At 53.7% G+C, this 27,280-nt stretch overlaps 2 protein-coding genes across 3 annotated transcripts in view; one reads left to right on the top strand and one right to left on the bottom strand.

The window, feature by feature from the left end:
• Positions 1-27,280, top strand: part of C16H17orf100 (chromosome 16 C17orf100 homolog) — a 58,233-nt gene that overhangs the window by 17,346 nt on the left and 13,607 nt on the right. The window contains exon 2 of the mRNA XM_064495105.1: positions 53-141. The gene's annotated coding sequence lies outside the window, so the exon portion shown is untranslated. The remainder of the gene's footprint in view (positions 1-52; positions 142-27,280) is intronic.
• On the bottom strand, positions 140-26,399 carry SLC13A5 (solute carrier family 13 member 5). 2 transcript variants are annotated; one of them, XM_010983940.3, is made up of 12 exons: positions 26,163-26,398; positions 21,324-21,452; positions 20,907-21,043; positions 18,322-18,509; positions 17,130-17,298; positions 15,503-15,625; positions 11,852-12,067; positions 10,967-11,067; positions 10,000-10,118; positions 7,910-8,071; positions 5,056-5,193; positions 140-3,835 (listed from the first exon to the last, which is right to left on the bottom strand). In XM_010983940.3, exons 1-12 carry the CDS (start codon positions 26,262-26,264, stop codon positions 3,710-3,712), a joined length of 1,710 nt encoding a protein of 569 aa, XP_010982242.3. In that variant the 5' UTR covers positions 26,265-26,398; the 3' UTR covers positions 140-3,709. The 2 variants fall into 2 exon arrangements, with proteins under 2 accessions (XP_010982242.3, XP_010982244.3); XM_010983942.3 differs by lacking the exon at positions 5,056-5,193 and having other exon boundaries at positions 26,163-26,399.

The raw sequence follows: 27,280 nt of genomic DNA, 5'->3' as shown, positions 1-27,280 counted from the left end.
ATCAGACACAAGAGTGTGTACTATATGATGCCATATACATGAATTTCAACAGGCAAAACCAGCTCATGGTCACAGAAATCAGAAGAGTGGTTGTCTCGAGAAGGTGCAGATTCCTGGGAAGGGCAAGAGAACCTTCAGAGGGTAAGGAGATGGAAATGGGGTGTTGCTTACATAGTATACACAGTTGTCTAAATCATTGAATTGTACACTTAAGGTCTGCAGTTCACTGAAATTAATTTCACTTCAATTTAAAAACAAAATTAACCATTAAATGGGGGGGAAAAAGTCAAACTTAGTATGTCCTGAAATAGAATGATCTCCCAATGAATTAAGGGAGAGGGGTAGAAACAAGGGCAGAAAATGTGCGTAGTATGCTCCCAGAGGTAATAAAATGCTAAATGTCTATTACATAAGTGTGTCTGCAGTCTGCCCTCTGTGTGCACAAGTTCCGCCTCTGTGGATTCAACCAACCGCCACGCGGGATCCGCAGATACTGAGGGCAGACCCTCCTAGGCCGTTTTATATAAGGGACTTGAGCATCCGCGGGTTTTGGTTCCGGAGAGGGTCCTGGAACCATCCCCTGCGTTACAGGACCAACTGTACCTGTAGCATTTCTAGAAGGGCACATAAGAAACTGTCGGACAGTGGTTGCCTTTCTGGTGGGGCATGGAGGCCTCAAGGTCTGAAGTGGAGGAACATGTCTCAATACTTTTTTGCACGGTTGAGATTTCTTCCACTGTGTTCATGGTAACTTTTTAGTTATAAAAACTGTTAAAATTTCTTGATTGGACAGCAGTGTTCTAAGACTGTAGTATTTCTCTACCCTTGATAGTGGGAGGCAGGGACATAAATGCTGCTCTGAGACTGCCAGCCATGGGCGGCCTGTATTTCTGAGGGTGGAAGTGTGAGTCTGCCCAGCATAGCAGGGAACCGCCTGGAAGGCGTTCCTGGGGCAGGAACGTGAGAACCTGAATCAGGGAAGTAAACTGAATATCAATCTGAAATCAGGGACTTCCACCAGAAATGATAAGCTTTCTGTTGAAGAATGTAAAAACCCATCCAATGGTATGGGAGATTTATTTTGATGGATTTTTTTTTTTTATGTTAAAAGAAGTTTCCTCGGGTTGGAGCACAAGGCTTTTAAAAGGATGTGGGAGTAGGGGAGAGAAGGCTAGATAGAGTAGGCTAGAAGAAGGAGTTCCTAGCTAAGAAGACTGCTGGGTGTAGTTTTTAACCAGACAATCCAGCATTTGGTCTTTATTTCCACAAACAAGAACATGCCATCAAGGGTCCTACCTGAGAAAAATCTGTATTCATTTTGAGAATTGGACTCTGTGATAATGGGCTGACTCGCTGCTTGGAGTCCAGAGCAAACTACCCGTTATTTTTGTGTGTGAGAGATGGTGGGGAGGGGAAAAGGCCTTACCTGTCCCAGGGCATGCCCTGCTCACTGGCCCTGCCAGAGGAGGTGGCCCAGGTCTTTCCCTAAGGAGGTTCTCAGCTCAGAGGGACAGGAAAGGATCCCAACTGGTCAGCCTCCTCAACCTTGATATCCGCTCTCCCAAAACCCCACCCAGCTTTCTTGTCACCCCTCAACCAGATGGAGTCCCCCTGCCCTTCCATCAACCCCATCACTTCCTCCCCCATCAGTCTGGCCAGTCCCACTCAGCCTTCAATGCCCACTAGATGACCTTCACTGACCTTGCTCACTACCACCAGGCATGCATCTAATTGACCACACTGAACTAATCATTTATTTACCGATCACACTTGTGGTGGCCTGCTGTGGCTCAGCCATAGGGCCTGCACAGGACCAGAGGGCAGTGTGAGTCCCGGGGGCCCTCACGGTGTAGGGAGCACTGATAGAGGGGTGGCTCAGTTTTATCTTGTGGGGGAGCAGGGAGCCATTTTCATACTGCTCTCTCCAACCGAAGGCTTGGCTTCTGCAGGCAAAGACCAGCCTTGTCTGCTCCAGGACTGACTTGAGTCCATCTCAGAGGAGGCAGCAGAAGGGGGCTCTTGTTGATGATCCCTGAGCAGGCAGGGCCTTGGGGTGGATTTGCTCTTGGCCACCACCTTTCCCCACAGGCCCTACAAGGCCAAGGCCCTTAATAGCTAGAGGAAGCAGCAGCGGACACGGCAGTGGAAGATCTGGATTGGAACCCCAACTGCCACTAACTTGATGCGTGACTGTGGACATGACTTGGCCTGTCTTAGCCCCAGTATTAATGAAAGCCAGATGAGGTTAATAACGCCTGCCTATCTCACAGGCTACGGCAAAGGTCAAGTGATAACTAGCAGACAGACGCACCAGGGCCGGGGAGGCCTGGCACACAGGAGGTGAGCAGTGAGTGCTCTTCATCCACTCACCCCGCCCACCCCCGACAGCTCAGTGCACCTTCCATGGGAGACAGATGGGATGGTCAGGAGTCATCCCACCCAAGGAATAAGGTGGAACCAGGTGGTACGTGCTTGGTCCTTTGCAGGGGGGTGGGGGGCAGTCCCTTGGGTTCCCATACCTTCTCCTGCTCTGAAAAATACCACCAATGGAGCAGCACAAGAGAAAAATTAAAATGAGTTGTGGGCAAGAGGGTGGGAGTCTCCCATGTATCTCTCACAGGGGATCCGAGGGTTCCCAGCCACTCTGGAGTCTTTGCCCAGCAACTTCAGGTAGATTCACTCATGGACAGGGACTATCTGCTCCAGGACCACCAGGCATTGCTTGTTCTCAACGCTGCTCTGTCACCACCAGTCTTGGCTGTTGGCAAGGGGAGCCTTTCCCCAGAGGAAACCAAACTCCAGCATGACAGACAAACTCTGAAGGAACCCTGCTCTTGGTAATTAACAAGTGTCCCCTCTGGACCTGCAGGTGAGGGAGCACCTGGACCCCCAATTGTGGCCCCAAAGGAGCCATCACTGCCTGTACTGGAGTGTGATCCCAGCCATCAGGGTTGGGGTGGGGGGCAGGAAAAGCATCTCCTGGAAGAGCCAAATTGACCTGCTGAGGAGAAAAAGGGTAGATTCCAACAAATGTCAGCAGGACAACAAAGGGGCCTAGGAACTGAAGGAGATGCCCCGCAGAGCTGCGAAGGAGGTCCAAACTGTCCGTTAAAGTGGAGCCGGTAGCCGTGGGGTGCTGCGGGTGGCGTGGCCCAGAAGTTATTGACTCAGATCCACCATACTCCTGCTGGTTCCCACTCTCACTGCAGCAGTGGGAAGCCGCCCAGGACCAGGCGTTCTGTCCCTGGGCTGGGTTGTCCTTTCCAAGTGACAGGGGTGATCTGAGGCAGCCCAGGGCAAGCTGGGAGAGGCACGGGCTCTGGAAGGTTGTTCTCTCACCTCTCAAACTAGGATCTGAGTCCTATTTACATGATGAGTGGACACCAGAGCCCAGCGTGGGGCTAGCTCAAGACTGAGTTGGGGAGGACCTTGCCCATCCCAGAGATGATGGCAGGACCCAGGAGAGATGGACACCAGCAGCCCCTTGGGAGGCACCCTTCACTTCCAAGACTACCCTCCAGGCACCTGTCCCCAGCTGTGACCCCAGGCGTGGAGGAAGATGTGGCCCATTGGCTGGGTCTCCATAGGGTGTGGTCATCATGGGATCACCATGGTGGTGGCCAAAGCTCTGCTGCAAGGTGTACTGGAAGTTTCGAGAGTTCTCAGGAGCATGGGGTCGTGGTCGTGGTCTTATGGCTCTTCCTAAGTCTCAATGTGCAGTCGCGTTAGCCCACTCGGGGAAATTGTCCAAGTCAAACATGACCCGTCCCCAGGTGTTGACGGCCAAAAATACACAGGAAATTCCAATTATGTTCATCATTAGTCCTGTTTTCATCTGGAAAAATACAGGATCAGAGTGAGCACCCTTGGGTCTACGGGGCTGTCAGAACAAAGGTGAATGGGACATGGGAACCAGCACTCTGGGACAGAAGGGAACAAAGGCTGCGTGCTAGGCCCCCTGTCCCTGGGCCCTGCTCTGTGCTTACCACACCCCCAGGCAGAGCAACTTCATGTCCAGTAAGAATCGTCGCTGCTAAAGCAGCCTGGGAAACAGGCAGGACAGGTGGGCTCTCCAGGTGCACTTGAGCGTTTGGAAAACTGGGCCTCAGGGATGTGAGGGAGGCGACAGCTCCAGACCACTCAGGGAGTTACTGGAGGAGCCTGGGTCTAACTCCAGGTCTGGCGCTCACCCCAGGGTCTTCACCGTTCCCCAGGCATGTGCTGGCTTCCCGAGAACCTCCTATGGCCTTTCCAGTGCCTGCTCTGAGTTCTTTGCATGCTAACTATTGCTTTCAAACTGTGTGCTAGATTTTTTAATGGGGATTGGAATTGAGTTTGCTGTTGCTAGTTTCTGGGACCCAGCCGCTGTGTGAGAACGTTCCATGGAGTCCCAGAGACACCAGCGAAGGCTCTGAGATAACCAGCACCTGACTGGGCTGAGGGAGGAACCCTCTTTTCTGGCCTCCCCTGCTCACACACTTGCCTCTCTCCCTCCCAGAGCTACAGAGCTGCTGGGGGCCAGGGTAAAGCCATAGCAGGACTGAAGAGTTCCTCCCTTTGGCTGCATTTGTTTCCAGGGCAGCATCTGCTCCCAGGCAGTGATGTCTCTCGCCCCCTCCCTGCTTCCATGTCTGCAGACTCCTCTATCAGTCTCTCTGGCTGTCATTAGCACTCCCCACCCCACCGTCTCAGCCTTGCCCCTCCTGACTGTCCTCACGGGGGGTTCTTGCTAGTTTGTGAAATCCATCTTGGCCAGTGGGACCCCCATCCTCACCCCTTCCAAGTACTCAGTGAAGGCCCCATGGATGGCTGCTCAGGTACCTCCAGGTGGGAAATTCTGTAACCCACCTCTCAGCTTTGGGGGACAGAATGGTCTGAAATATGACATCATGTCAAAAAAGAAGAGATGTTGCATATAAATGCAAATAATGAGTTAGGTCTGGACATTTGGTGGTATTCCCAAACTCTTTGACATCACAGATCATTAATAAATGGGGCATCCCTCATGACAGAAATATCATAGCTGATAGGAGTGAATAAAAGTGGCTGCGTTACCATATCAGAAACCTTGAGGTGTCCATAGGAAAACACGATGGCATTAGGTGGGGTGGCCACAGGCAACATGAAGGCAAAGGACGAACTCAGGGTACAGGGGATCATGATGTAGAGCGGGTTGAGGCCAATGGAACGTGACTGGGGAAAAACACAGCACTACAACGTCACAGAAGAAGAAAACAAAAGCTCCCAGGACCATCACTCTGAAAAGCATTTCCCTACCGTACTGTGTGCCTTTCCACCTCTGTGCCTTTGTCCTGCTGGGTCCTCTGCCTTTTGCCACATCTGGATAATTCTGCTGGATCCTGAAGGCTAAATTCCCCAGGAAGCCCTTCTGAATCCCCTCAATTCATTCAACATATATTTCTTGGCCACCTACTATGTGCCAGAGACTGAACTGAGCACTCCTGCAGCCCACACATACACTTGTCTATCTGTCCTGCCACAGGCAGAGAAAGCCTAGAGGGCAGGGACCTGTGCCTTTGCATGTGTTTCTATACACATTTGGGATCATTTTGTGTATAAAATTTGGTATCCATCTTTTCTCTAAAGCTTAAAATTTAGCCACATCTAACAGTGCCTAGCACAGAGTAGACATTCATTAAATATTTGTTGAATGAATGAAAGATACCATAATTTGTAAAATCTGTAAATATCTATTAAAATTAATAATCTGTCATGTAGATCTACATGCACATGAGGGTAGACACATGCAGAGATTTTCTATGCAGCATTGTAACAGCAAAACACACAGGAAACAGACTCACTGGCCATCAGTAGCAGGATGGTTAAATAAAATACATATGTACAGTGGAATAGTTTGCAGCTGTAAAGAATTGAATGGGTTTTATATACTAACATGGAATGATCTCCAAAGTGTATGGTTAGATTTAAAAATTAAGGTACAGAACAGGGCCATAGAATGATACCATTTGTTTTTAAAAAGTGTGTGTGTAATACATCCAGAAAGATACCTAAGAAATTAATAACAGAGGTTGTCTCTAGGGAGGAGATGAGAGGGTAAGGGTCTACATACTCTTTGATATTATTAGACAATTTTTAGCCACATGTATCTATCACATTTCCAGCTTTGAAAAATTATACATGGTCTCATTTTATGAAATACCCTTCAAAACTGTGATTTTTTAAAAGTGACTTGATCATATTATATTGTATGAATATATGAGAACATATTTCATCAATCCTCTATATTATGGAAGTATTTTTTATAACAAATAATTCTGTGATATGCATCTTTATAATAGATGCTTGTTGGCATCTCTGATGATTTTCCTAAGATAGATTCCTAGACATAAAATTCCCGGATTCAAAGGGTATGAGAGGTTTCAGGTTATGGTTCCTGTGGGTAAACAGGTCTCTGAAAAGGCTGCACCAGTCGTACCCCCTTTAGGAGTAACTGAGAGGGGCCTGTCTGCTTCCTGGTGCCCCCATGGCCTATGCACCCCATGTGTATCGGAGACCCAGTTGGGAGGTCGCCCTTCCCCTTGCCTGCAGGTGGTGCTGGGGCAGAAGTGTGAGGCCGGTGGGAACCTAACCTTGGGGCTTCTGATTCTAAAAAAGCTTGTTTTCGAAGGGCCTGGCCACCCCTTCAAGTGAAGACCTCCATCTTTCTGGCTGGGGGCTGAAGGTGACAAAGCCAGGCCTCTGCCAGGGGAGGGAGGCCTCACCACTGCATGAGCAGCAGCAAGAGAAGCTCCTCGGCACCTGTCTGGGCAGCCTGCTTGGGGAGGGCCAGGTGGGCCACCTGGCTCTTCTTAACACTTTCATCTTCACTTGGAACAAGAAGAGAAAATCACTTGAGTTTGCTTTTTATACACATGGACACCTTGGCAGCTGCGTGAAAATTTACCAACTTCAGGCCTGCATTGAGGCCTCTGTAAGTCTGTCTCCCACCTCCGGAATGGCAGCCACGGCCTCTCCCAGGCTCACTTTGCATCTGCAGAGGATTCTCACAGCCCTCATCCTACTTAACCCTCAGCACAAGAGTACGGGGAAAGAACCCAGGTGACATGTCTGAGGATCCCACAGCTTGAACTCGGGTCCTCTGACTGCACACCCAGGGCTTTTTCTGTACCACCTTGAGGCCAGTACTGCTGTGTGATGAGTGATGAAAGGAAACGCAAGAAAACATCACAGTCGATTTTCCTATAAGCTCTGCTTGCTTCCCATCCCAACTCAACAATATGCTTGTCCACAGAACACAACTGTTTAGCCTGGCTCTCGGCATCCCCCACCACCACCCACGGGCTCTGTGGGCTCAGCTCCCTGATCCCTGATCCCTGAGCCTGCCATGCCATGAGCCAGTCATGCGCCCTGTTTCCTTTACTTGGGCTACTCTGTGTTCCCAGAACACCTTCTCCCCTGCCACCATTCCCAGGCCCCAGTTCCCCCAAGCTCTCTTCCTGGTAGGTTCCAGCCAGTGGTGTCGCCCTGCCCTGCAGACCTCCCACTCATCCGTGCTACATTCTCAGAGACCCTCTATTGTTCCCTCATGGCCCTGGCCCCCTTCTCCGTGGTACAAGCCCTGTCTCCCCAGCTTGAGAAATAACAATTACATTTACAAATACATTTAGAGCACCTGGTTCTTGCTTAGCACTTTGGTCAGCAAGGAGGATACAAAGAAGAACCAGCAAAGGATTGAGGGCAGGCCCAGGGTCCTCAAGAGTACACAAGTCCGTCTTGGAGCAGGGTTTAGAGACCTAGGTCTCCAAAGTCTGGCCAGGCTTGGGCCCCTGATGTCACTGCCTCTCTAGGGATCCAGGATACAGTCATGGGTTGAAGGCTTCCTATGAAATGATGGCTACAAGTCATCTCCCCCAGCAGGGTTACTTACCATGGAGGCAAAGATGGGCAGGAACAGGGTGATGGTGGCCACATTGCTTGTGCACTCGGTGAGCACAGCAGTGAGCAAGGACAAGATCAAGGTGATGGCTGCCGGTGCCACAGCATGCAAGGGCTCCATCTGCTTCCCTATCCATTCTGACAGCCCCGAGGCCTGGGAAGCACAGAGAGGGCAGTCACCACAGGGCTACTAGCAGGCTTACAGTTCCTTCAGAGCCAGGAGGGACCTTCCTTTTTCTGCAAGGAGCTCAGCCCATCCTTCACTTCTGACTCTCTCTCTGCATACGTACCATAGGTGATCTCATCTGTGCCCACAATTTCAGTCTCGTCCTCACTCTGCTGTCTCTTAAATCTGTGTTCCCAGCCCAGCCTGTCTACTATCCTGATTTCTACCCAGGTGTCCCATGAGCATATCAGACTCCACATGCCAACCTGAATTCACCCTCTACAGCCCAGAATCTGCTCCCCTGGGGCCCCCCAGATCACTGAATAGATTCATCTGCTGTCCAACCTAGAAGGCTGGGGGTCATCCTGGGATTTCCATCCCCCTTATTCCTTATGCCCAGTCAGTCACCGGTCACCCAGAACACCTCATGACCATCGTCTCCTCTCAGTCTCCCATGATTCTTAGAGCTCAAGAGAGTGATTTGAGCCAGAAGTTGGGAATTTATATTTGGTGCTTTGGGCTGAGAATAGATTGTCCAGGAAGAGAATGAAAAGTGAAGACAGAACCTTCATGAACACTCATATTTAAGGGAGAACAGAGGAGAAGACAGCAAATGAGGCAGAGTAGGAATAGTCAGAGTTAGAAGGAAACAGAAGAGAATGATGTAATGGGGACCAAAGGAGGAGGGAGTTTTAGGAAGGAGAGGGCAGTCCATGGAGGCCAGTGTTCTGAGCCTGTGTTAGATGAAGGCTCTATAGAGCCTCAGCCCTGCCTAGGCCTCTGCTCCACCTAGGCCTCCGCTCCGACATCAGAGATTTTTCCCAAGTGCACATCTGACCAAGTTACTCTCTGGCCTCAACCCTTCAGCAGCTACCCACCACCTTCAGAATAAAGTCCACACTCCCTATCTTGACCCTCAGTGAAGTGGCTGCTGCGAGCCTCACCAGCCTTATCTCCTACTGTTCCTCATCTAGACACAACAGGCTTATTTCTTTACTCGTATCACTTCCTCCTGAAATGCTCTTCCAGGTATGTCCTCTTCTCTAGGTTGTGAACGCCTCAAGAACAGGGACCAATGAAATCAGTCTCCTCTGTAATTACTGTGCCTGACCTAACATAGACATAATAGGATTGTTTGATGAAGAATGAATGGAGAGATTAACAGATGGATGACTGGATGGAGAGGTGACATAATGGATGGATTTTTCATCAGAAAAATAGTTACGTACCCACTATGCACCAGGCCCCATCCTAGATGCCGAGGAAACGCCAATAGCAAGATAGACCGAGTCTATCACATTCTATTCCTGGATGCATGGACAGATGCATGGTTGGATGGAGGACAGCAGCGCCAAGGTGTTTATCCCTCCCTCTGGCTCATTTCTTCCCAATCAGGGAAGGGGGCAGGTAAGAAAATTGCATTTTGGGGTGTTTACCCCCCAGAACTGTTCCTCTCCTTCTATGTCACTACATATCTAGCTAGAGAAAAAATTTTAAACGGCAAGTATATCAACAAAGACTTCAGCAAGTAGAAGAACCAAAGGTAATGGTGAAACGTTCACAAAGGCTTGAAAGACTTGCCTGGAATATAGCAAAGCGGAGTTCGTTTTCCCCAAGTCCCCCAGGAGCTCTCACAGCATCCCCTGCCTCTCTCTGCTGATCAGGGGCACTCATTCACTCATTTCTGAAGTTACTCAAAGAGTACTTTCTCTATCCCAGGCACTATTCGTGGTGCAGGGTTTCTAGGTGACAAGGCGGAGGCCCTGTCCTCCAGAAATGTACGGTTCCGTGGAGGAGACAGAGACAGAAACGCACAGGCGCAGCCCCGGGTGCCTGGAGGGAGAGGTGCCGCCATTCCTCGGCTGCCCTCTTGGTGAACGGAGGGGGGCTGGGCAGCCCACAGCTGGAGGGGTTACCTCGCATCCTTTAGCCAGAGCAAAGCCGCCCCCCAGGAGCAGCACGATGCCCCAGGGTACTTTCTCCTGGGCCACCTTCCAATTCAGCAGTGGAGGCGGATAAAATGGAGTTTTCCTTTCTGAGAAGAGATGATAAAAACACATACATACATAACCCAGAGCAGCCTTAGAAAGCAAAAGAGATCTCATCAAGGGGAATAAAAAGCCAGCACAGTGAGTACCATCTCATATCTGTTAATTAGCTAAAATTTACAATAATTGCCGTGAAGATATGATATGGTCAGACTTTTATGTGCTCCTGGTAGCATTATAAACTGGTAGTCTTTTTGAAAAGCATTACTGATACATTTTAAAAGCCCTTAAGTATATATACTCTTTAACCCCGGCACCATCATTCCTAGAAATTTACCCTAAAGAAGAAACACCCTCAAAGAAAAAGCTATATACATGAAAATTTACAATAATGAAAAATTCAAAACAGCCAGAATGTGCCATGACAGGGAAATGGGTACAGCCCCCTGATACAATATAATGCCGTTATTAGAGAAAATAAATTTGAAAATTGTGGCAATAGCAGGAAATATTTATAGCAAGCAAAACATGAAAAGAACAAAACAGCAAAGAAACAGGATTGAAATTGTGTGTGTGTGTTGATTATAGCCATGATGTATTTACATATTAACAAAGACTGGGAGGAAGAGAGAAACCCCCAAAATGTGACACCTCTTTCTGTTCCCGTTGTAAAATAAATACGATTTCAAATGTTTAAAAAGCGAAAGAGGAGATTTTGCACTAAACAATACCCAGGGAAGGCTTGGAAAATACCCTGTGCCCAGACTTTGTAATTCAGCTAGTCTTTTTCAAGAGGGTGCGATTTTCTCCCTCTGGGGCCCAGGGCACCTCTTGAGGATCCTCTGCTGCCAGGGCCCCAACCCTGATGAATGGGAGGCCAGGACGGGAGCCTTACCTTCCTCAGTCTGGCTGCAGAAGTTGAATTTGGGCTTCTGCGAAGGCACAATGAATAGCAAGATGGCCACAAAGATGGCCACGGTGGCATCAGAGGTGTACCTGGGCGGGGAAGAGCACAGAGGATTCGCCCAGCTTGGCTGCAGTGACGGTCATCCAACAAGCCTGCTCTGTGTCTGAATGCTCCTACGTGAAGAAACTGGCTCAGGTGAGTAAGAAAACTGGATCCCCAAAGGCCAAGATCGGGAATGGGGAGGTGGACTGAACCCTGGCTGGAAACCAGGACACCCACATTCTTGGCCTGGCTCTGCCACCGGCTCTGGGTAACCCTGGGCCCGTGTTGCTTCACGGGTGAACTTCATGACCTCTTCTCAACCAGATTCTCTGGGATTCTAGCTGCACCAGGATGACCACAGGGACTTTGGGGCTACCCCCAGCAGAACTTCAGAACGGAATAATTACAGTAATAGGCAGCTGTGTCCCTGTCCACATCTGCCCTGTCTGGGATATGCATGTTTCTCAACCTTGCCTCCATTCTGACCGCACAGCATCTTAGCTAGGAGGGAAACTCCATACCCCTGCCCCCTTTTGCCAAATCTCTATCTGAAAAAGCTTCTGGACCCCAGGATATGCCTTCAAAGGAAATGGCCCGGATCTGAAAAAAGACCAGAAAGGAAAGATAGCAGAACAGGGATTTGGAAGCCAGAGTGCTGGGAGCCGCCGTCCCACCCAGCAAGCCTCTCTCTATCACAGCCTGGCTACCCTGCCAGCCTGTTGGGGAGGAGGGGCCGCATGAACACATCTGTGGGAGTGTCAGTTCGTGAGACAAAAACGAGTCCAGAAAGCAACAGCACTGGACAGCGGAAAAGGAGGAGGGACCACTTACGTTGTCTGGCCCTCCACCCAGGCGATCGACAGCCAGCCGGGCATAAAGCCGGGGTCCCGGGAGAACCACAGGCCAACCAGCAGGAAGAAGCAGAGCAGGACGTTGACCTCAGCGAAGGAGAGGGGCCCCAGCTTCCTGTACTCCTCCCAGAGCACCTCGTGGGCAGCCTTCTCCTCATTCTTCCTCTCCAGCCCGCAGCCCCAGGACTCCTTAATACTAGGAGAGGCAAAGGCAAGAGGACAGCAGGGCATGTTGGTTGGCTCAGGGCTGGTTGAATAGAAGCCTGAACACTGGGCAACAGAACAAAGGGCTCCCTGTCACCCCGGGGGCCTTGAGCAAGTCCCTCCCCACTCCCCGTTTCTATCGTTTGCCTACCCAACCTCACAGGACGTAGTGAGGGTAAGTCTCTGTTTTGTGTGCCCAGCATATGCCCCAGGGTGTCCCCAGACTGCAGAGTGCCCCCAGAGGAGGCCTGAGATGGCACAGGTGGGGTGGCCAGTCCAGACTAGGTCTCAGGGACAGTGGAGGCAGGAAAAGAGAGGATGGCCAGGAGGCTGAGCAAAATGGGGAGCAGGGGAGAAGAGCATAGGAGGCAGAAACAAGCAGAACTGAGGCTGCTGCCGGCAAGGGGGTCCTGGCAGGTGCCCAGTCGCCGAGAGACTGGATGCCCCTGTCACCTGGGAGAGGCTGTGAGAAGTCCTGGAACTGGCTCGAGTTGGAGCCAAGGCTCCCTCACATGCTCCCTGTCTTCTCCCACGTTAGCCTGGAGATGCCTTTGATGGTGCCAGGATGCCAGCCCCTGTCATCAGGTGGCTCAAGAGGACACAAGTTATAAGGACAGGTCCCAGCAGACTGGGCCAGGCAGGAGCAGGGTGGGTGCTTGCATTCCAAGGAGGCGAGGTGTAGGATTAGGGGTCCAGGAGACTCTGGGGCTAGCAGTAGGTGTGGCAATGACGGGAGGGAAGCCAGCCCGGGTCCTGCTCTTGCATGGGCTCCCTAGGGACCAGGGCCCATTGACTAACACACCTGCCCAGGGTGCCCTGCAGGACCTCCCCAGGGACTGCTGGCAGGAGGGAGGAGGGGTTCTTGGAGGAGTTATAGAGGGGACCTCAGCCCTGGGGAGGGGCTAGCCTGGGGCCACTGGCACACAGGATGCAGACACCCACCAGGCCCTGGGACTTGGCAAGACATGGTCTGGGCCTGAGGACATCCCTGCTGTTCCGGACATTCAAGCTGAGTGTAAAAAGCTACCCAAACAAGATTACCTGTGGACCACCCCACCCCACCCACCCCTTCTGGTTGGCAACAGCCCCTGAGCTAGAGTGGCATGCCAGGAAGGGATGTGGGATGGTGGCATCCCTGAGCCCAACCACAGGCTGACTCCAGAAGTCTCCAGGCTCCCTGCCTGTTAAGAAGAGCTGATGGCGGCCGCACCAGGCTATGGGAACCACAGCTCAGGTTCTTGGCTGTGAGATCCCGGGAGCCTGGTGTCTACCACTGGAGGCTGGTGGTGAACTTGTGGTCTTGGGGCCAGGCCAGCTCCCCTCTGCTTGCTCCGCCAGGGGACTTGGTAGGCCTCAGGCTTCAGGGCAGTGCCTCTCCCCCAGGCTGAGGCAGGTGGAGCCCCTGACAAGCAAGGCTGTACCTAGGCCTTGAGGCAGTCAAAGGCAGCAACTCTCAGCCTCTCCAAGAAGGGATTGTTATAGACTGAACTGTATTCCTCCCATACTCATATGTTGAAGCCCTAACCCCGAATGTGTATTGAGATGGGACCCTTAGATGAGGTCTTGAGGCTGGGACTCCCTGATGGGATTGCTACCCTTCTAAGAGGAGGAAGGCACCAGAGCCCCCCCCCACCACTACCCACTCCTTGTGAGGACACAGTGAGAAGGCAGCCTTCTGCAAGCCAGGAGGAGAGCGCTCACTAGGAACCGATCTGCTGGCACCTTGATCTTGGACTTCTAGCCTGTAGAACCGTGAGAAATCAACGTCTGTGCTTTAAGCCCCCAGCCCGCGGTGCTGTGATGGCAGCTGAGCTGACTGAGACAGGGATGCAGGGTCGCAGGCACAGGCTCAAGGGCCAGGCCGCCGGGGTTCAAGCCTCAGCCCCACGACTTCCACACTGTACAGTCCCGCGTCCGCCAACTAACCTCTCCCTGCCTTGGCTGCCTGATCCGCACACTGGGGCTAATAAGAGCGCCCACCTCACAGGTGACGTGAAGATTAATTAATATAGGCAGAGTGCTCACGATCTGTGTCCGGCACTTGATAAGTTCTCAGTAACTGTTCGCCTTTATTATTACTGTTGCTCCCTGAGGAGACGCCGGTGCCTGTCCGTAGCCTGCAGCAGGTCTGAGGAGGGTCTCCCAAAGCCAGCTGGATGGTTGAGGGCAAGTGAACAGCACTTTGGTCCTGAGGCAGGTGCGAGAAGCCGGGCCAAGAGCTACGATCAAAACCAACCCTTGCAGCCAAAGTGCCCAGGGGAGCAGCTTCGCTTTCACGTGGGGGCTGGGACACGAGCAGGGCGGGCCATGCGACGGATGCCCACGACTACTGTTACGTCATCACTGTGACTGCTTTGATGATGGTTGGAGATTTTTTAGCGGCAGTTTTCAGAACAGTTCCTCCTTCAGAAGAAAACTTACCAAAATGCCCCTTTTCCCCATTAACTCGCAGGTTTCTGTGGGCACCTTTGCCTCTCAGCCTGAGATCTCCTCTCTGGCCACGCAGGCCTCTTTCTCACTGGGCTCAAGCTCCCTGTGAATTAAGGCACAGAGCACCTGGCTCACGGATAAGCACTTCCTCTTCCAGTGTGGGAGGGTCACCTTCGTGCCGTAGAGAAATGTGTGCCTTTAAAAACGGACAAGAAATTTTTGAGGTATTTGTCAGGTGCACGTCATGGTTTCTCTCCAAAGTCTGGCTGCTGTCAAGATTGTCTCTGGGTGAACTTGCCTGTGTGCTGGGAACAGGAAGGTAAACTTTGCAGAAGCTGTGCACTGCTGGGAACACTGTAAGCCTTCGGTGTATCAGAGTTTGGATTGATCTGGATGTTATCGGGTGGTCTTCTGTGACCTGGCCTGATGGACACTTGCAGCCAAGTAGAAGTCTGTCCAGCACTGTTAACTGGCTCCAAGACTGAGCTTTGATTCGCGTCAGTGACACACCTGCTCTCTTTCCCTGTGCTGGGAGGTGGCCTGGGTGGCGGGCTCAAAGAGGACTTAGGGCAGGCCACAGAGGAGCTCAGGTTGGGGGAGGGGCAGCACCGAAATGTGGTGCCAGTGGACCGGGCATGATGTGCCTGGGGAAGCCCAGAGCAGTGAGCAGGCAATCTGCTGGAATCAGAGTAGGGGTATGTGGAAGGTGGGACAGAGGTCACTGAGGAAGCAGCATTTGAACTGGCCTTGAGGACTGAGGAGGTTGGAAAGTAGGAAGACAAGAAGGAGTGGCATTCCAGGAAGAGGGAACAGCATGTGCAAAGGCACGGTGAGCAGCAGAGGTGGCGGGAACTGGAGGGCAGACTAGCAGGAGATGGGGCTGGAGAAATAGTTAGAGCCAGACAGGAAGAACTCTGTAAACTCACCCACTGAGCCTGAGGGGTTTTCTGCAGGGATGGGGCACAGTTAGACTGTTCCATAAGCAGCTCAGACTTACTTGAATCTCATATAAAGAAACCGGAGCCACAACCAGGCGAGCAGCAGCATGATCAGCATGTTAGGGAAGGCAAATCCAAACCAAGAAGCGAAGTTCACGACGTCTTTGTTGTCAGGAAACAATCTGAAAGGAGAAATGTTGGTCCACATCTCTACCAAATGCTGAGCTGTGGAGGGCAGGTGGGCCGGACCCTGCGGGTAGAGGCTGAGCAGCATCCGGGCCCTGAGAGGCGGTCTGGAGTGGGGCAGGGGGTTCATCCTCCTGCCAGTCCATCACCCAGCATTACCCCAATCAAGCAGGGGCCCCAGAACATGGCCACGCACAAAACAAGCTCTAGGAGTGACCAACTGACCCTCCTGTGGGCTCAGACCCTGCTGAGAAGCTCATTAAAGGCATGGCTCTTTGGTCCAGAGAAATACACCTTTCTACACACATAATTTGGCCAGCAGGTCTGGGGGTCCATGGATGCCTCAGAATCGCACCCTGTGGGCTTCTGCAAGGGAGGGGCCCCCTTAGGAAATCCAGTCTCAAAAGCTTCCCAGGGTGGGACGAGAAGACGTTTCCTGGGGGCTGGAGGAGGGTCACTTCCCCTCCCACCCCAGGCACTACCCCCTTTAGCCCAAGGGTGTTGAAGTAGCCACAGAGCTCTCCCCACTCAGCCCAGGTGGGCTGCTTTGCCCAGAAGAACTTCAGGGAGAACCGTAAGGCTGTCATTACAGAAAACACTCACAGGAACGAAACAGTCTGCTTGTTGGATTTCAAGTGTCTACCCGGCCAGGAGGCAGACACCTCCTTCCCACTTCCAGCTGCCCTCCCCACCCCTGTCCAGGGTGCTTGTCTGCACAGGACAGGCACTATCACACTGCTTCTTCCATCTGTGCCCACTGCAGCTTGTACTCACCTTCATTAACGCATGTACACGACCCGCCAGATCTCTCCCAAGTGTCTGCTACCCTCAGCCACCCGTGAGTATCCCACGGGCAGGACCCAGGTTTCTCTCACTTTTGTGATCACAGCCCCACCTGGCACGAGACCAGGTACAGAACTGGGTCCTCAAGGCCTGGGTCCCTTTGTGGCCAAGGCTGGGAAGTTCCAAACCACCTCTGTCCACCTGGAGCCTCACAAGGGCACTTGTCACCTTAAGGGCAATTAGAGGGGCTGCAGTGAATAAGCCGATGAGGCACTGACCCTCTAACCCTTCCCGATATCATAGGACCATCGCCATTAACAACCCCAGTCACGACCCAGCTTTGAGAGGAGCATCTTTAGGGCCATCTGTTTTCTATAAGTTTTAACCAAGGCACCCACTTCTCGGACTGTGTTGTCATTTCCCATGACTAGCTCCAAGTTCAGTCTACACTCTGTCTGAGCAAGAATCCTGAGCCCAGGGAAGAAAGCTGGGACTTGCCCCAGAACAGAAGGCAAATGGATCTGTGGGCATCAGCTCCCACCCTCTGTGGGGCTCTCAGCATGTGCAGGGGCCGGGACCCAGAGGCTGATGGGGGCCCACGCTCCCACCCCTGCCAGGCCCCAGCTCCAGGGCACAGCTGAGGAAGAGAAAGAGGTGGTGGGTCCCTCCAGCCCCAGCCTCCCCCTGTTATTGTTCCCAAAAGGGGCAGCAACTCACTCTTGCATCTGGCCCAGAAGCACCACATTGGGTCCTGTCCCGGTCAGGGTGGCAGTGCCTCCAATGCTGGCCGCATAGCACACACACAGGGTCATGGCCTTGCAGATGTTCTTCCTGTCGTGGGCTCCCTCCTGCCTCACAGCGGGGCCTTCAAAATGTGCCTGGTTCCCTGTGGTATGGGCACACTGCTGTGAGCTGAGCAGTCCTGGGGACCACCCATCCAGCTCCAGTCCCCGCCCCTGCTGCTGTCCTAAGGATCCGGGCAAGCCAGCTCAGCTGGCAACCTCCCCAGGTTTTCTTTCCCCAACCTCCAGCCCAGAACTGTAGTCTGGCCCCATCTGCCTCCCACAGTCACTTCCCACGGCAGCCCCCAGGCTCCTCAGTGCTCCATGCAAATTCAGCAACTTCAGACATAACTCTTTTCTTTCCTGCCTCCTCGCTCTTACTCAAGCTGTTCCCTTCATCTGGGGGAAGAGGGGTGTCTAAATCCGTCTCACATGTTCTCTCCTAGCAAGGCCTCTCCCTTTTCTGAGCAACCTCGGTGTCTGGCTTATGGCATCCTGTGGCCTCCCCCAAGTCAGATGAACTGTCTGAGGGGCCTCCTGATCCTGTCCCACCAGGCTCCACAAGTCCACAGTATACATGTGTCTGCTGCATCTCTGTGGCCCCAGGACAATCTAGCAAGGTCTGGCAATCAGGCCATCAGCACAGGCCCTGAGCACCCCCTCCCTGGGTCCTGGGGATAGGGCAGTGAGCAAGGCAGAGGGAGAAACAGGCACCCTTTGTCTTCCCTGGGCTTGGTGCCTAGTGGGGAAGCAAAAGTGGGACAACCAAGCCCAGTACCTGTGGGCACAGTGTGGAGGGGTCTGGCCTGTTCGCAGAAGGCCTCCCTGAGGGTGAGCAGAGGGGTGAGGGACATCCAGTAGAGACCCAAAAGATCCCTAAATAAATAATCAAATCAACACGCACTGATTTCTGTGATGGCAAAAAGGAGGGTGGGAACTTGCTATAAGCTCTGGGAAAGGATCTAACTTTTATGCAATAATCACATCCTTAAAACATAGGAAAACAGCATTCTCTATATGCCTGTTTGAAGAAGGGCTCCAGGAAGCAGGGAAGTGGCCAAGGCTTTTGGCAACAGAGGGGGAGGCTGGCATGGTGGACCCCCGCAGGGCCCTGGCCGAGCGCTCACCTGGCAGCTCGCCGGCCTTGCCCTTGTCAGCCAGCTCCAGGGCCCCGAGGCTGGCTTCGGTGGCTGCACTCGTGGCCTCCATCTGCCGCAGCACGGCCTCCACAATGGGCACCATCATGGCTGTGGTGGCCGTGTTGCTGATCCACATGGAGAGAAAGGCCGTGACGCCCATGAAGCCCAGCATCAGCCTGCAGAGGAGAGGCAGGGAGGAAAGCCGGAGAATCCCCTACCCCCAGTGCCCCCAGCGCCTAGGGAGCAAGGGGGGCCAGGTCCCCCCGCAGGGATGCCAGGGGCCAGGGCAAGTGCCAAGGCCAGTTCAAGACTGGGGAGTCTAGGAGGGGGTTACCATTAGTGCCTCCCTCCCTCCCTCTCAGTCGTGGTTCTAAGGAGCTCGCCGTCTAGCAAGGGAACGGTGCCGACCCACTGCAGAGAGTTTGCCCTAGTATGACCTAGGAGTGCAGGTAGGCCCAGCTTCCCACTTCTATCTAGAAGATTCCCACCCACCCGGACCCTGCTTCTTCTCTCAGGAGTTTGGAAGGGCTGCGTGGAGCCGGCCTTCAGGGGTAGGGTGAGCCCAGACAGGGCCTGGGGAACTGGGGCCTCCCTCATGGCTAACTCCCCCCAACACACACACCTCTTCATTCGCACACTTTGCTGCCCTCCACTCTGCAGTGGACCAGGTCACCAAAGAGTATTGAGAAAACACGTTCCCTTCCCTTAGAACACCGCACCTTCCACCCCTGTCCCACTTGTGTCTCCCGCCTAGAAAACTCCTCATGTTCCCTCAAAGCCTGTCAGGCCGCCTCCTTCCCAGGGCACCGCTGGTGGGGCTGACCACACCCTCCTCGACCTTCTCTCCGACATTCCTTGCTGGGTGGATTCGGAGGAACTGCTTCCACGTCTGCTCTCTCCTTAGACCCTGGGCGGGAAAGCTCTGGGGCTTCTCCATCAGTCCCACACCCCCGGCATGAGGCCAGGAGCAGAAGGAGCTCGGGGAGGGTGGGCCGAGTGGAACTCAACCTCTCCCGGTCCCAATGCCCCTCTGCATTCAGGCTCCTCCCCAAGGCCACTGATTTGCCTGAAGGAAGGTCTAGGGGCTGCCCTGCACCGACGTTTAGCTGGTATCCTTGCGGGTAGACCTCACGGACCTGTAAGTACAAAGGCTGGGATCCAGGCTAGGAGGAGGGTCAGAATTTGCATGAATGAGGTTTCGACGTGATGCTCTGAGGCACCAAGGGGGCTTCAACATACAGGGCACCCCCAGGACAGGCAGTGCCCTGGGCAGCAGGAAGCCAGGCTCAGAGGAGGAGCCAGGTGACAGGAAGGAGCAGAGAAGCATGTGTGAACGTCCTGGATTTGGGTGCAAAAGGTCCAGCACACTCCAGAATGAGGCCCACCACTGACGGAGGAAAGCCGGCCCCTCAGAGGATCCTAAGAACAGGAATTCTGAGGCCCCTAAGGTCTCACATTTCTAGGAAACACACTGGCTTTTGATTTGACCCTGTAAACCAGTCACTGTGGGGTGGGGGCCGTGTTCAATGCCATGAAGGGTAACCAGTCAGAGAGTCACACGGCCCTCCATTCAAGGGAGCTATGGAGCCAGGGGCCTTGGAGGGATGGCCAGGGTCTGTGTGTGCTTGGGGCCCAGCAGAGTCCTTGACGGGAGGACACATCAGGAGGGATCTGCTGTGAACCACCCAACCTTCCTTTCCAGGGCTGGGCTGGGAACACGCCTTGTTGAGGGAGCATTGTTGCCTCAAAAGAAGGGTGCACCCTGAGTTCCCAATTAGAGGGGGCAAGGCCTCATCAGACAGGCCAGGTCCAATCCCCATGTGATTGTCAGCAAGCCATTTAGCCCCTCTCTGCCTCAAGTTCCTCGTGTATAGAACAGAACATGGGTGGTGGGAATACCCAACTCTCGGAGGCGTGGTGAGAGTCAGATGAGGTGGTAAATGAGCCCCCAGTATCAGGCCTGGGCACTGCAGGCGCTGTGTATACCCAGGTGATTCTGCTTGTATCAACTCCATGGCTTGGTTGGAAGGGCCTGGGATTGGCAGGGGAGATCTTGGACAGGGTTGAGACCACAGAGTGATATTGGGGAAGGTGAGGTAAGCAGCTTCTTTGCAAAGGGAATAGATGTGCCAGCTATGGAGGGATGACCTTTCTGCTTCCCCCTGAGCTGGGTAGTTGAGCACCTCTTTTCTGCCTTCCCCACAAAACCCCTAGGGGTATCAGGCATGGCTTGATGCAGCCTCCCACCCACCTTGTTCTCTGTGGAACCCTGCAGCCCCTCCCATAGGAAGTCTTCTGAACATGCAGAGACCCTCACAAGCCAGTCTCCTCTGGATTCAGAAAACCCTTACCCACTGCTGTTTACTACGCCCCCCCACCCCAGGCATACGCATGCATCTGATCTCCCCAGCTAAGATTGTCACATGCCCCACCCAAGGTTCTGCCTGGCTGCCAAGCCCAGGTAAGGCCATGGCCAGCCCTTGCCTGTGGGTGATCTGGTCTGTGCCACACCCCCTCCCCAGCCCTGGGGCCTACTGCAGAGCCCTGCAGTGAGAGAGAGAAGGAGTAATTACTGTGCAGGCTTGGCCCCCACCCAGAGGAGCGTGCGCAGGGCAATCCTCTTGTGCAGGTTCCAGTGCTCCACGGCCACAGCCACGATGAGGCCGCCCAGGAACAGCATGTTGGTGTCCTTCATGTACTGGACACACACCTGGAGGATGGCATGGAGGCCCTGTCAGGCCTGCCCCCGGACACACACTGCCTGGCTCGGGGCCACCTAAGTCCCCAGAGACAGGCAAGCAGACCAGATGCTGACTTCAGGGCAGCCTGGAGTGGGAATGGAGGGCCAAGGGTATGTCTCTATGCCAGAGAGAACCCACAAATGTGGTATTATCTGGTCCCCTGGAGCCTAGGCAGCTCAGAGAGGGGCTCGGAGAATGAGCCACTGGGAGAGACGCGGGAAGCCGCCTGGATGCGCTGGGTCTGCTCACCTGCTTGGAGTCCAGAATCTTGAAGAGCGGGAAAAGCAAGGCAGGCATGAGGGAGGTGACAGCCAGAGGGATGACTTCTGTGCACCAGTAAACGGCCATGAGGATGATGATGTAGGCACACCTGACAAACTGAAGAGACAGCCCTGAGGCCCAGCATGCTGCTGCTGCTGCCCCGGCCTCCCTGCCCCCGTCAGCACAGCCCTCCAGGTTCAGGACAGTGAGGAGGGCACAGCACCCCTCAGCAAGAGACTCCCCCTTGCCCCCAGCTGTGTGGCCCCGGGCAAGTCTCTCACCTCCCCAAGCCCTGCATCCACACCCCTCCACAGGGAAGGTAAGAAAAGGAGGACAGGGAAGAGGGGGGAAAAGGAGGAGGAAGAGGAAGGGGTAGAAGAGGAGGAGGAGGGAAAAAAGAAGAAAATACTATTTTTGATGAGCTGCTCTAAGAATTAAACAAAATCATTTTGCAAAGTAAATGCAATTCTTAGGAAAGGCACATCCTCGTACTCCTGTTTCCTAATTTCTTTCTCAAAAGACAGCTCCAACTTTCCTAGCTCCCAGAAATGTTTGTTATATACCAGCTCATTCAGAACCTGGCCAGCACTGAGTATCTCCAGAGGTTTTTATTACAACTGAGAAGATGGTACTTGGTGCTCATTGGCCGCTCTCTAGTTACAGAGCTCGCAAGCGTTACTGTTTGTACTTAATCCTGTGTGAACTGTCTGTTCACACCCTTTAGTTACTTAGCCGCTGGGATTGTGGCTTTGGAGTGCGACAGACCTGGGTTCGGGTGCAAGCGTTTGCAGCCCTGGCTCCTTACTCGCTATAGGACTTTGGCCCTCAGTTTCATCACCTATTAAAATGTGGATAATAATACCCACCTCCCTGGGCTGTTTTTCCCTTTATCAGCATTTTTACTATAATCATTATTAACCACCCAGACTCTGCCCGCTCCCTCATTCCCGCCCCTCCAATTAAATCAGCACCAAACCTGTAGCTTCTACCCATTTCTTCCCCGGCCTCTTCCCCTCCCACCTTCACCCCACGGCACTGCCCCTGCTCAGGCCACGTCCCCTCCTGCCTGCATCACTGCGGCTCTCTTCTAATTCCCTCTTTCAACTTGCATCACTCCACACTGCTGTTTCCTCTTTCTCTCTTTACAAAGCGGATCATATCACTCCCTTATCTAAAAGCCTTCCTTTGCCTTCAGGAAGGCAAGTGCCTTAGCGTGTCTTGGAAGACCTGCAACGGAGCAGGCCCTGCAGGCCCCTCCAGCCGCATCTCCTTGCCCACTCACACCCCAGGCTCCCACTACTCCAGGGACGGTGAGCAAATGCCGATCAGAGGAACAGACCAGCACGGCAAGGGCGGTGACTGCACTGCTGGGAAGAGCGTACCTGTGCACCGCCACTGTTTATCGTCACCCAAGGTCACACGTGTGATATGCACGAAACATCGCACAATGACTGGGCCTCTTTGTCTGGACTGTGTTATCAGGGATTATAAAAATAAATCTTCGGCAGCCCATGAGCACCCCAGGACACCTCCCTACTGTCTAAGGCCGGGTTTCTCAGCTTCCGCGCGGTTGACATTTTGGGTTGGACAGTTGTCTGTTGTGGGGAAGGGAGGCCTTTTCTGTGCATTGTAGGATGATTAGCCCCCACCCCATTAGATGCCAGTGGCATTCTCTCCATTTGTGACAACAAAAATTGTCTCCAAACTTTGCCAGATGTTCCTTGATTGGGAAGGAGGGGGGAATCAGTGGTGGTTGAAGCCACTGGGCTCAAAGCTGGACAGCAATGTGGTTAGAAGACTAGGCTTTGACATCAGGCAGATCTGATCAGTGTCCACTGTCTGCCATTTTCGGGCCTTCAGCAGTCACTAACTTTTCTGGGCCTTGGCGTCAAGGGGGAGGGAGGTAGGGATGATCTGCTCCAGGGGTGGGCAATAAGAGGGTGCACTAAAGAGAATGTAAAACAGCAATGCTGTCTAAATATCAGTCCCATTATCATCATGTGATAGCAATTCTCAATAATGACTTTGATCAAATACTCCTCCTGCGGCCAACCCTGGCCCCTCTCCGTGCTTGTTTCATGTCCTCACCTGTAAACTGAGGATTTATAAGTACTCATTCTTAACGTATGGGACACAGAACGTGATTTTTAAATTATCTAAACTTAGAAGCAGCAGGTGGCACATGTAACCAATTTTCCCAGCACAATTCCTGGAGGTGCCAAATGTAACCAATAGAAAAGACACAAGGCTGATTGCCCCCTCACCTCCATGCCACTATCTGGAGGCCCGGGAAACGCCCCATCTCTGAATAATACCAGTCAGCCCACTTGACTAGAATGCTCCCAGAGCATTGTGGAGCAAGCAGAATAGGACGGGTGATCTTAGAGGAGTCTGAGGAGGGGGTGGCAACCACGCAGAATGAGATGGATTCTACCTGCAGAGAGGAGCCTGCTTCCCGAGGGCTCATTCAGAGCCTTCCCCGCAGCTGAGAATGTGGCCGGAAGTGCACTTAAAGCTGAGCTAATAGTGGACAATGGGATTTAAAAGTCAGCACCCAGCACAGTGCCGAGCACGTAGCGTAGCGGGGCTCAAATATGTTAAATGTACAACCAAAGAAAACCATGGCTCTTGATTTATCTAATTATTAACAAGTAAGGGTGGCCCTGACACATTGCTTAATGAAAAAAATGTGGCTAAGAGAACATACTGTGTATTTTAGGGGATTTGAGAGTATTTTCATTTTTACTTAATACTTTAGAGACTATAAAAATAAGAATTTTTAAAATAATTAAAATAACACAGTGAATGTATTATTTTATTAAAAAGCTTTTTTTTTTTTTTTTCAAAGAAAGGACCCTGAGTAGGGGCAGAAAAGTGGAGTAGAGGTGAAGACAGGGAGGAAGCAAGGAGCAGGAGAGGAATGAAAGAAGAAAGCGTGCAGGATGGGGCTGGGGCACCAGCAGAGGGTGCGTGCCCTGGGAGTCACCACCCCACCTGGACAGTGCCACCCAGGCTGCCAAGTTCTCCCTGGCTTCCCCGCTGCTCTGCCCCATGCCCTAGGTTTCCTTGCACATCTTTGTGGCTGTGGGGGTGGGGACAGGGAACTCTTCGGAGGTAACCAAAACAGAAGCACAAAGGAAGAAAACGAGAAGACGGAGTTCCAGGCTCCCAGTCACCTACCCCACTGGGAGAGAAAGCACATGAAGGCAGCCTTTGGAACAACTTTCACTGATGTTGCCTCTCCCCTTGCCTGATCCTCACTCCCAGGGCATGTTAATGACATGCACACACACCCCGAGTTGGGAGACCCAGCTCAGGGCCACCGGAGTCAGGAGAGGGGAGGAGGGTAGTGGGGTCTCTGTCACATTCTCCTGGAGCAGGAAGGTCAGCAGAGCTACTATAATTAGTCCAGGGAACATCACTCCCCACCAGCAAAACTAAAAGCTCAGCTCTCCTGCCTGGCTGTCTCCCACAGACGGTAACAGTCCCAGATCTCTTTCTAAGGAGGAAATATGGCTGCTCCCAGTTGGTGCGTCAACTAAAGAGCCACTGGAGTTGGATCTGCCTTCCTTGGCCCATCCAGGGTCTGCTCAGCCCACCCAAGGGCTCCTCCCAGCCTTCCCCTCCCCCATCCTGAGAACCAGCATAATCTCTTTTGGCACCTAAAGTCATAAAATGTCAGAACCAAACCACCTTGCTCCATTGTACAGACAAGAAAGCTAAGGCCCAGAGAACACAGGGATGAGTGAACGGTGAAAGTCTCATTCTCTTGGAGATTGGCTTCCTGATATCCCGGTACAACCCCACTTTTCCAGGACTACCCTCAGAGCATCGCCTAAAGAGCTCCTCTGTTTCCCAAACCTGCCTGGGCTCGGGGGAGTGGAGGTTTCCTGTCTGGGCTGAGAGTGAAAGGCTGAGAGAGGGAACGAGGAAGGATCAGCCAGCAGCCACAAAAGGCTTCAAAGGGCTTGGGCCTCTGCCAAACAGGCCTCGCACAGCCCAGCAGGGCCTGGGCCAGGGCTCCCGGCACCACCCCCACCCCGTGGCCAAGGCCATTCATTCTCTGCCTCCCTCCCAGGAGCACTAGGAGGCCAGGGCTTGGGACACGGCTTCCCCGCAACCCTGGGTCGTGCCACCCAAGGCGTGAGCTCTGGGAACGTGTCCTGCCTCCTGCCACAGCCACAGCAGGCAGCGAACAAAAGCAGGCCAACCCGACCTGCCTTTCAGTTGAGAGCAGGATTCTGATTCAGCTTGGCTTCCCAAGTTTCAGAGCTGGAAAGAAATGTGGATCACAGATAAGGAAACTGAGGCTCAAAGAAGGGCCACTGTCTGGCACAGCCAGTACTCAGGATCCACTTAGGTAGTGATCTTTTCCTGTAGGTCCCCAACTGACCTCGGAAGCCACATACCCAGCTGGGAAGTCCCCATTCCCTAAGGGAAGAGACATGAGAGAGAAAGGAAAGACAAGCACCCAGGCTCCCCATCACTAGAGGCGGCATCTGGGGGGCCTGAGGACCAGGTTGTGTGCTCTGGGGAGATTCCGAGCCTATGAGTGGGTTGTGTGGCCAAGATCTATGCTAATTTCTAGGTTTCTGTGCTTGCCAGAACCATTCTTGTGCCCTGGGGTCTGTGAACCCCAGCGTCCATGCCCCTCCGAATTTTTTGCAGGGCACCTCCCTTCGCACCCGGTGCTCCTAAGGGTGCGTGCCCCAGGGGAGCTATGCCCGCCAGGGAATCCGTGCGCTCCACCTAATGCTCCCAGGTTCAGTGCCCTAGCTGGGCACCAGGTGCCCAGAATCCACGGGGCTGCCTAGAGACGCAACTGACCTTGGTGGGCATCAGGATGATGAGTGGCAGCAGCAGTATCGGGGTGACGAACAAGATCACGAAGGACTTGAACTTGGAGACATAGCTCAGTGCAGAGGCCATCACGCAAGAGGGAGACTGGCAGGAGAAGCTAGAGGGGGGCAGCCAGTTGCTTCGCGGGCTTAAAAAGGGGCCGCAGTCCAGGGCGTCGGAGGGGGCGGTAGCAACTCCGCCCCCCACGTGGGGCCTCCCCGCGGCCCCGGGGCGGGGCCATCCCGCGGGGTCGGTGGGACAAGCCTGCCCCCAACTCTGCCTCCAGCCGGCGGCGGATGACGCCTGCGGACTCCAGCGCTTCGGGCGGGCCCTCCAGGAACAGCCTGAGTCCTGGCACCTCCTGGCTCTCCAAGCCTTTCCTGCGGCGTCCTCGTCATCAAGCGCGCCCGAGGACGGCCAGGCGGGAGCAATCATTCATTCAGTCGGCCTGCTTGGACGTGCTGCCCCTCTTCTGTATCCGCACCTGCCCTTCCCGGGTCCTGCCGGGGTCCCAAGTGAAAGTCCCCACCGGCTTCTGGGTCTTTCAGATCCATCTCCCCAACCTCTCCCTCCTTTTCAACTGGTTACTCCCGCTCCTCCCACCCCCATCCTGGAGGGGTCTCCCGCAGAGGCGATGACCTGCTGGGCACCCAGCGCCATCTGCTCCGCAGGCTTCCCCTGCCCCCGTCACCCTCTGCTTCCTCGCTGCGTCCGCGATGCTCTGGGCGCAGGACGCTTCCCCCCCGCGCGCGCCCTCTCCCACCCGGCGCATCTCGGGCGCTCTCCTCGCGGAGGAGGCGAGACGGCCGTCCTCCGCAGGCCGGGCGGCTTTCGCCCTCCAGCGGACACCCGCGCAGCCCTCAGACGTCCGGCTGGCACTGCGTGCGCCTCCCGGGGCGGGGGCGGACTGAGCCCCGGTCGCCGGTGCTGCCCGCCTGACCGAGGCAGCTACTGCCATTCTACAGGGCAAAGGCGGGTCCAGAGAGGAAGGGACTTAACCACGGCTACACTGTTCATTCAGCCCGCCGCCTGCGAACAAGAACCGAGCACCCATTCTGTGCTAAGCCCTGCTTTGTGTGCTCGAAGTACAAGGATGCAGGCACCAC

This window comes from Camelus dromedarius, chromosome 16, assembly GCF_036321535.1.
Source record: "Camelus dromedarius isolate mCamDro1 chromosome 16, mCamDro1.pat, whole genome shotgun sequence".
Lineage (NCBI taxonomy): Eukaryota > Metazoa > Chordata > Mammalia > Artiodactyla > Camelidae > Camelus > Camelus dromedarius.
The sequence above is the reverse complement of the archived record's forward strand: the minus strand, read 5'-3'. Positions and strand labels throughout refer to the sequence as shown.

What these genes read in the sequence shown, in the direction of transcription:
- SLC13A5 (XM_010983940.3), bottom strand. Translation starts at nt 26,264, where the DNA reads ATGGCCTCTGCACTGAGCTATGTCTCCAAGTTCAAGTCCTTCGTGATC. An exon ending in AGATTCTGGACTCCAAGCAG is followed by an intron (nt 21,044 to 21,323) that starts GTGAGCAGACCC and finishes GCCATCCTCCAG; the next exon opens with GTGTGTGTCCAGTACATGAA. An exon ending in TGCCCATCTTTGCCTCCATG is followed by an intron (nt 5,194 to 7,909) that starts GTAAGTAACCCT and finishes GTTTTTCCCCAG; the next exon opens with TCACGTTCCATTGGCCTCAA.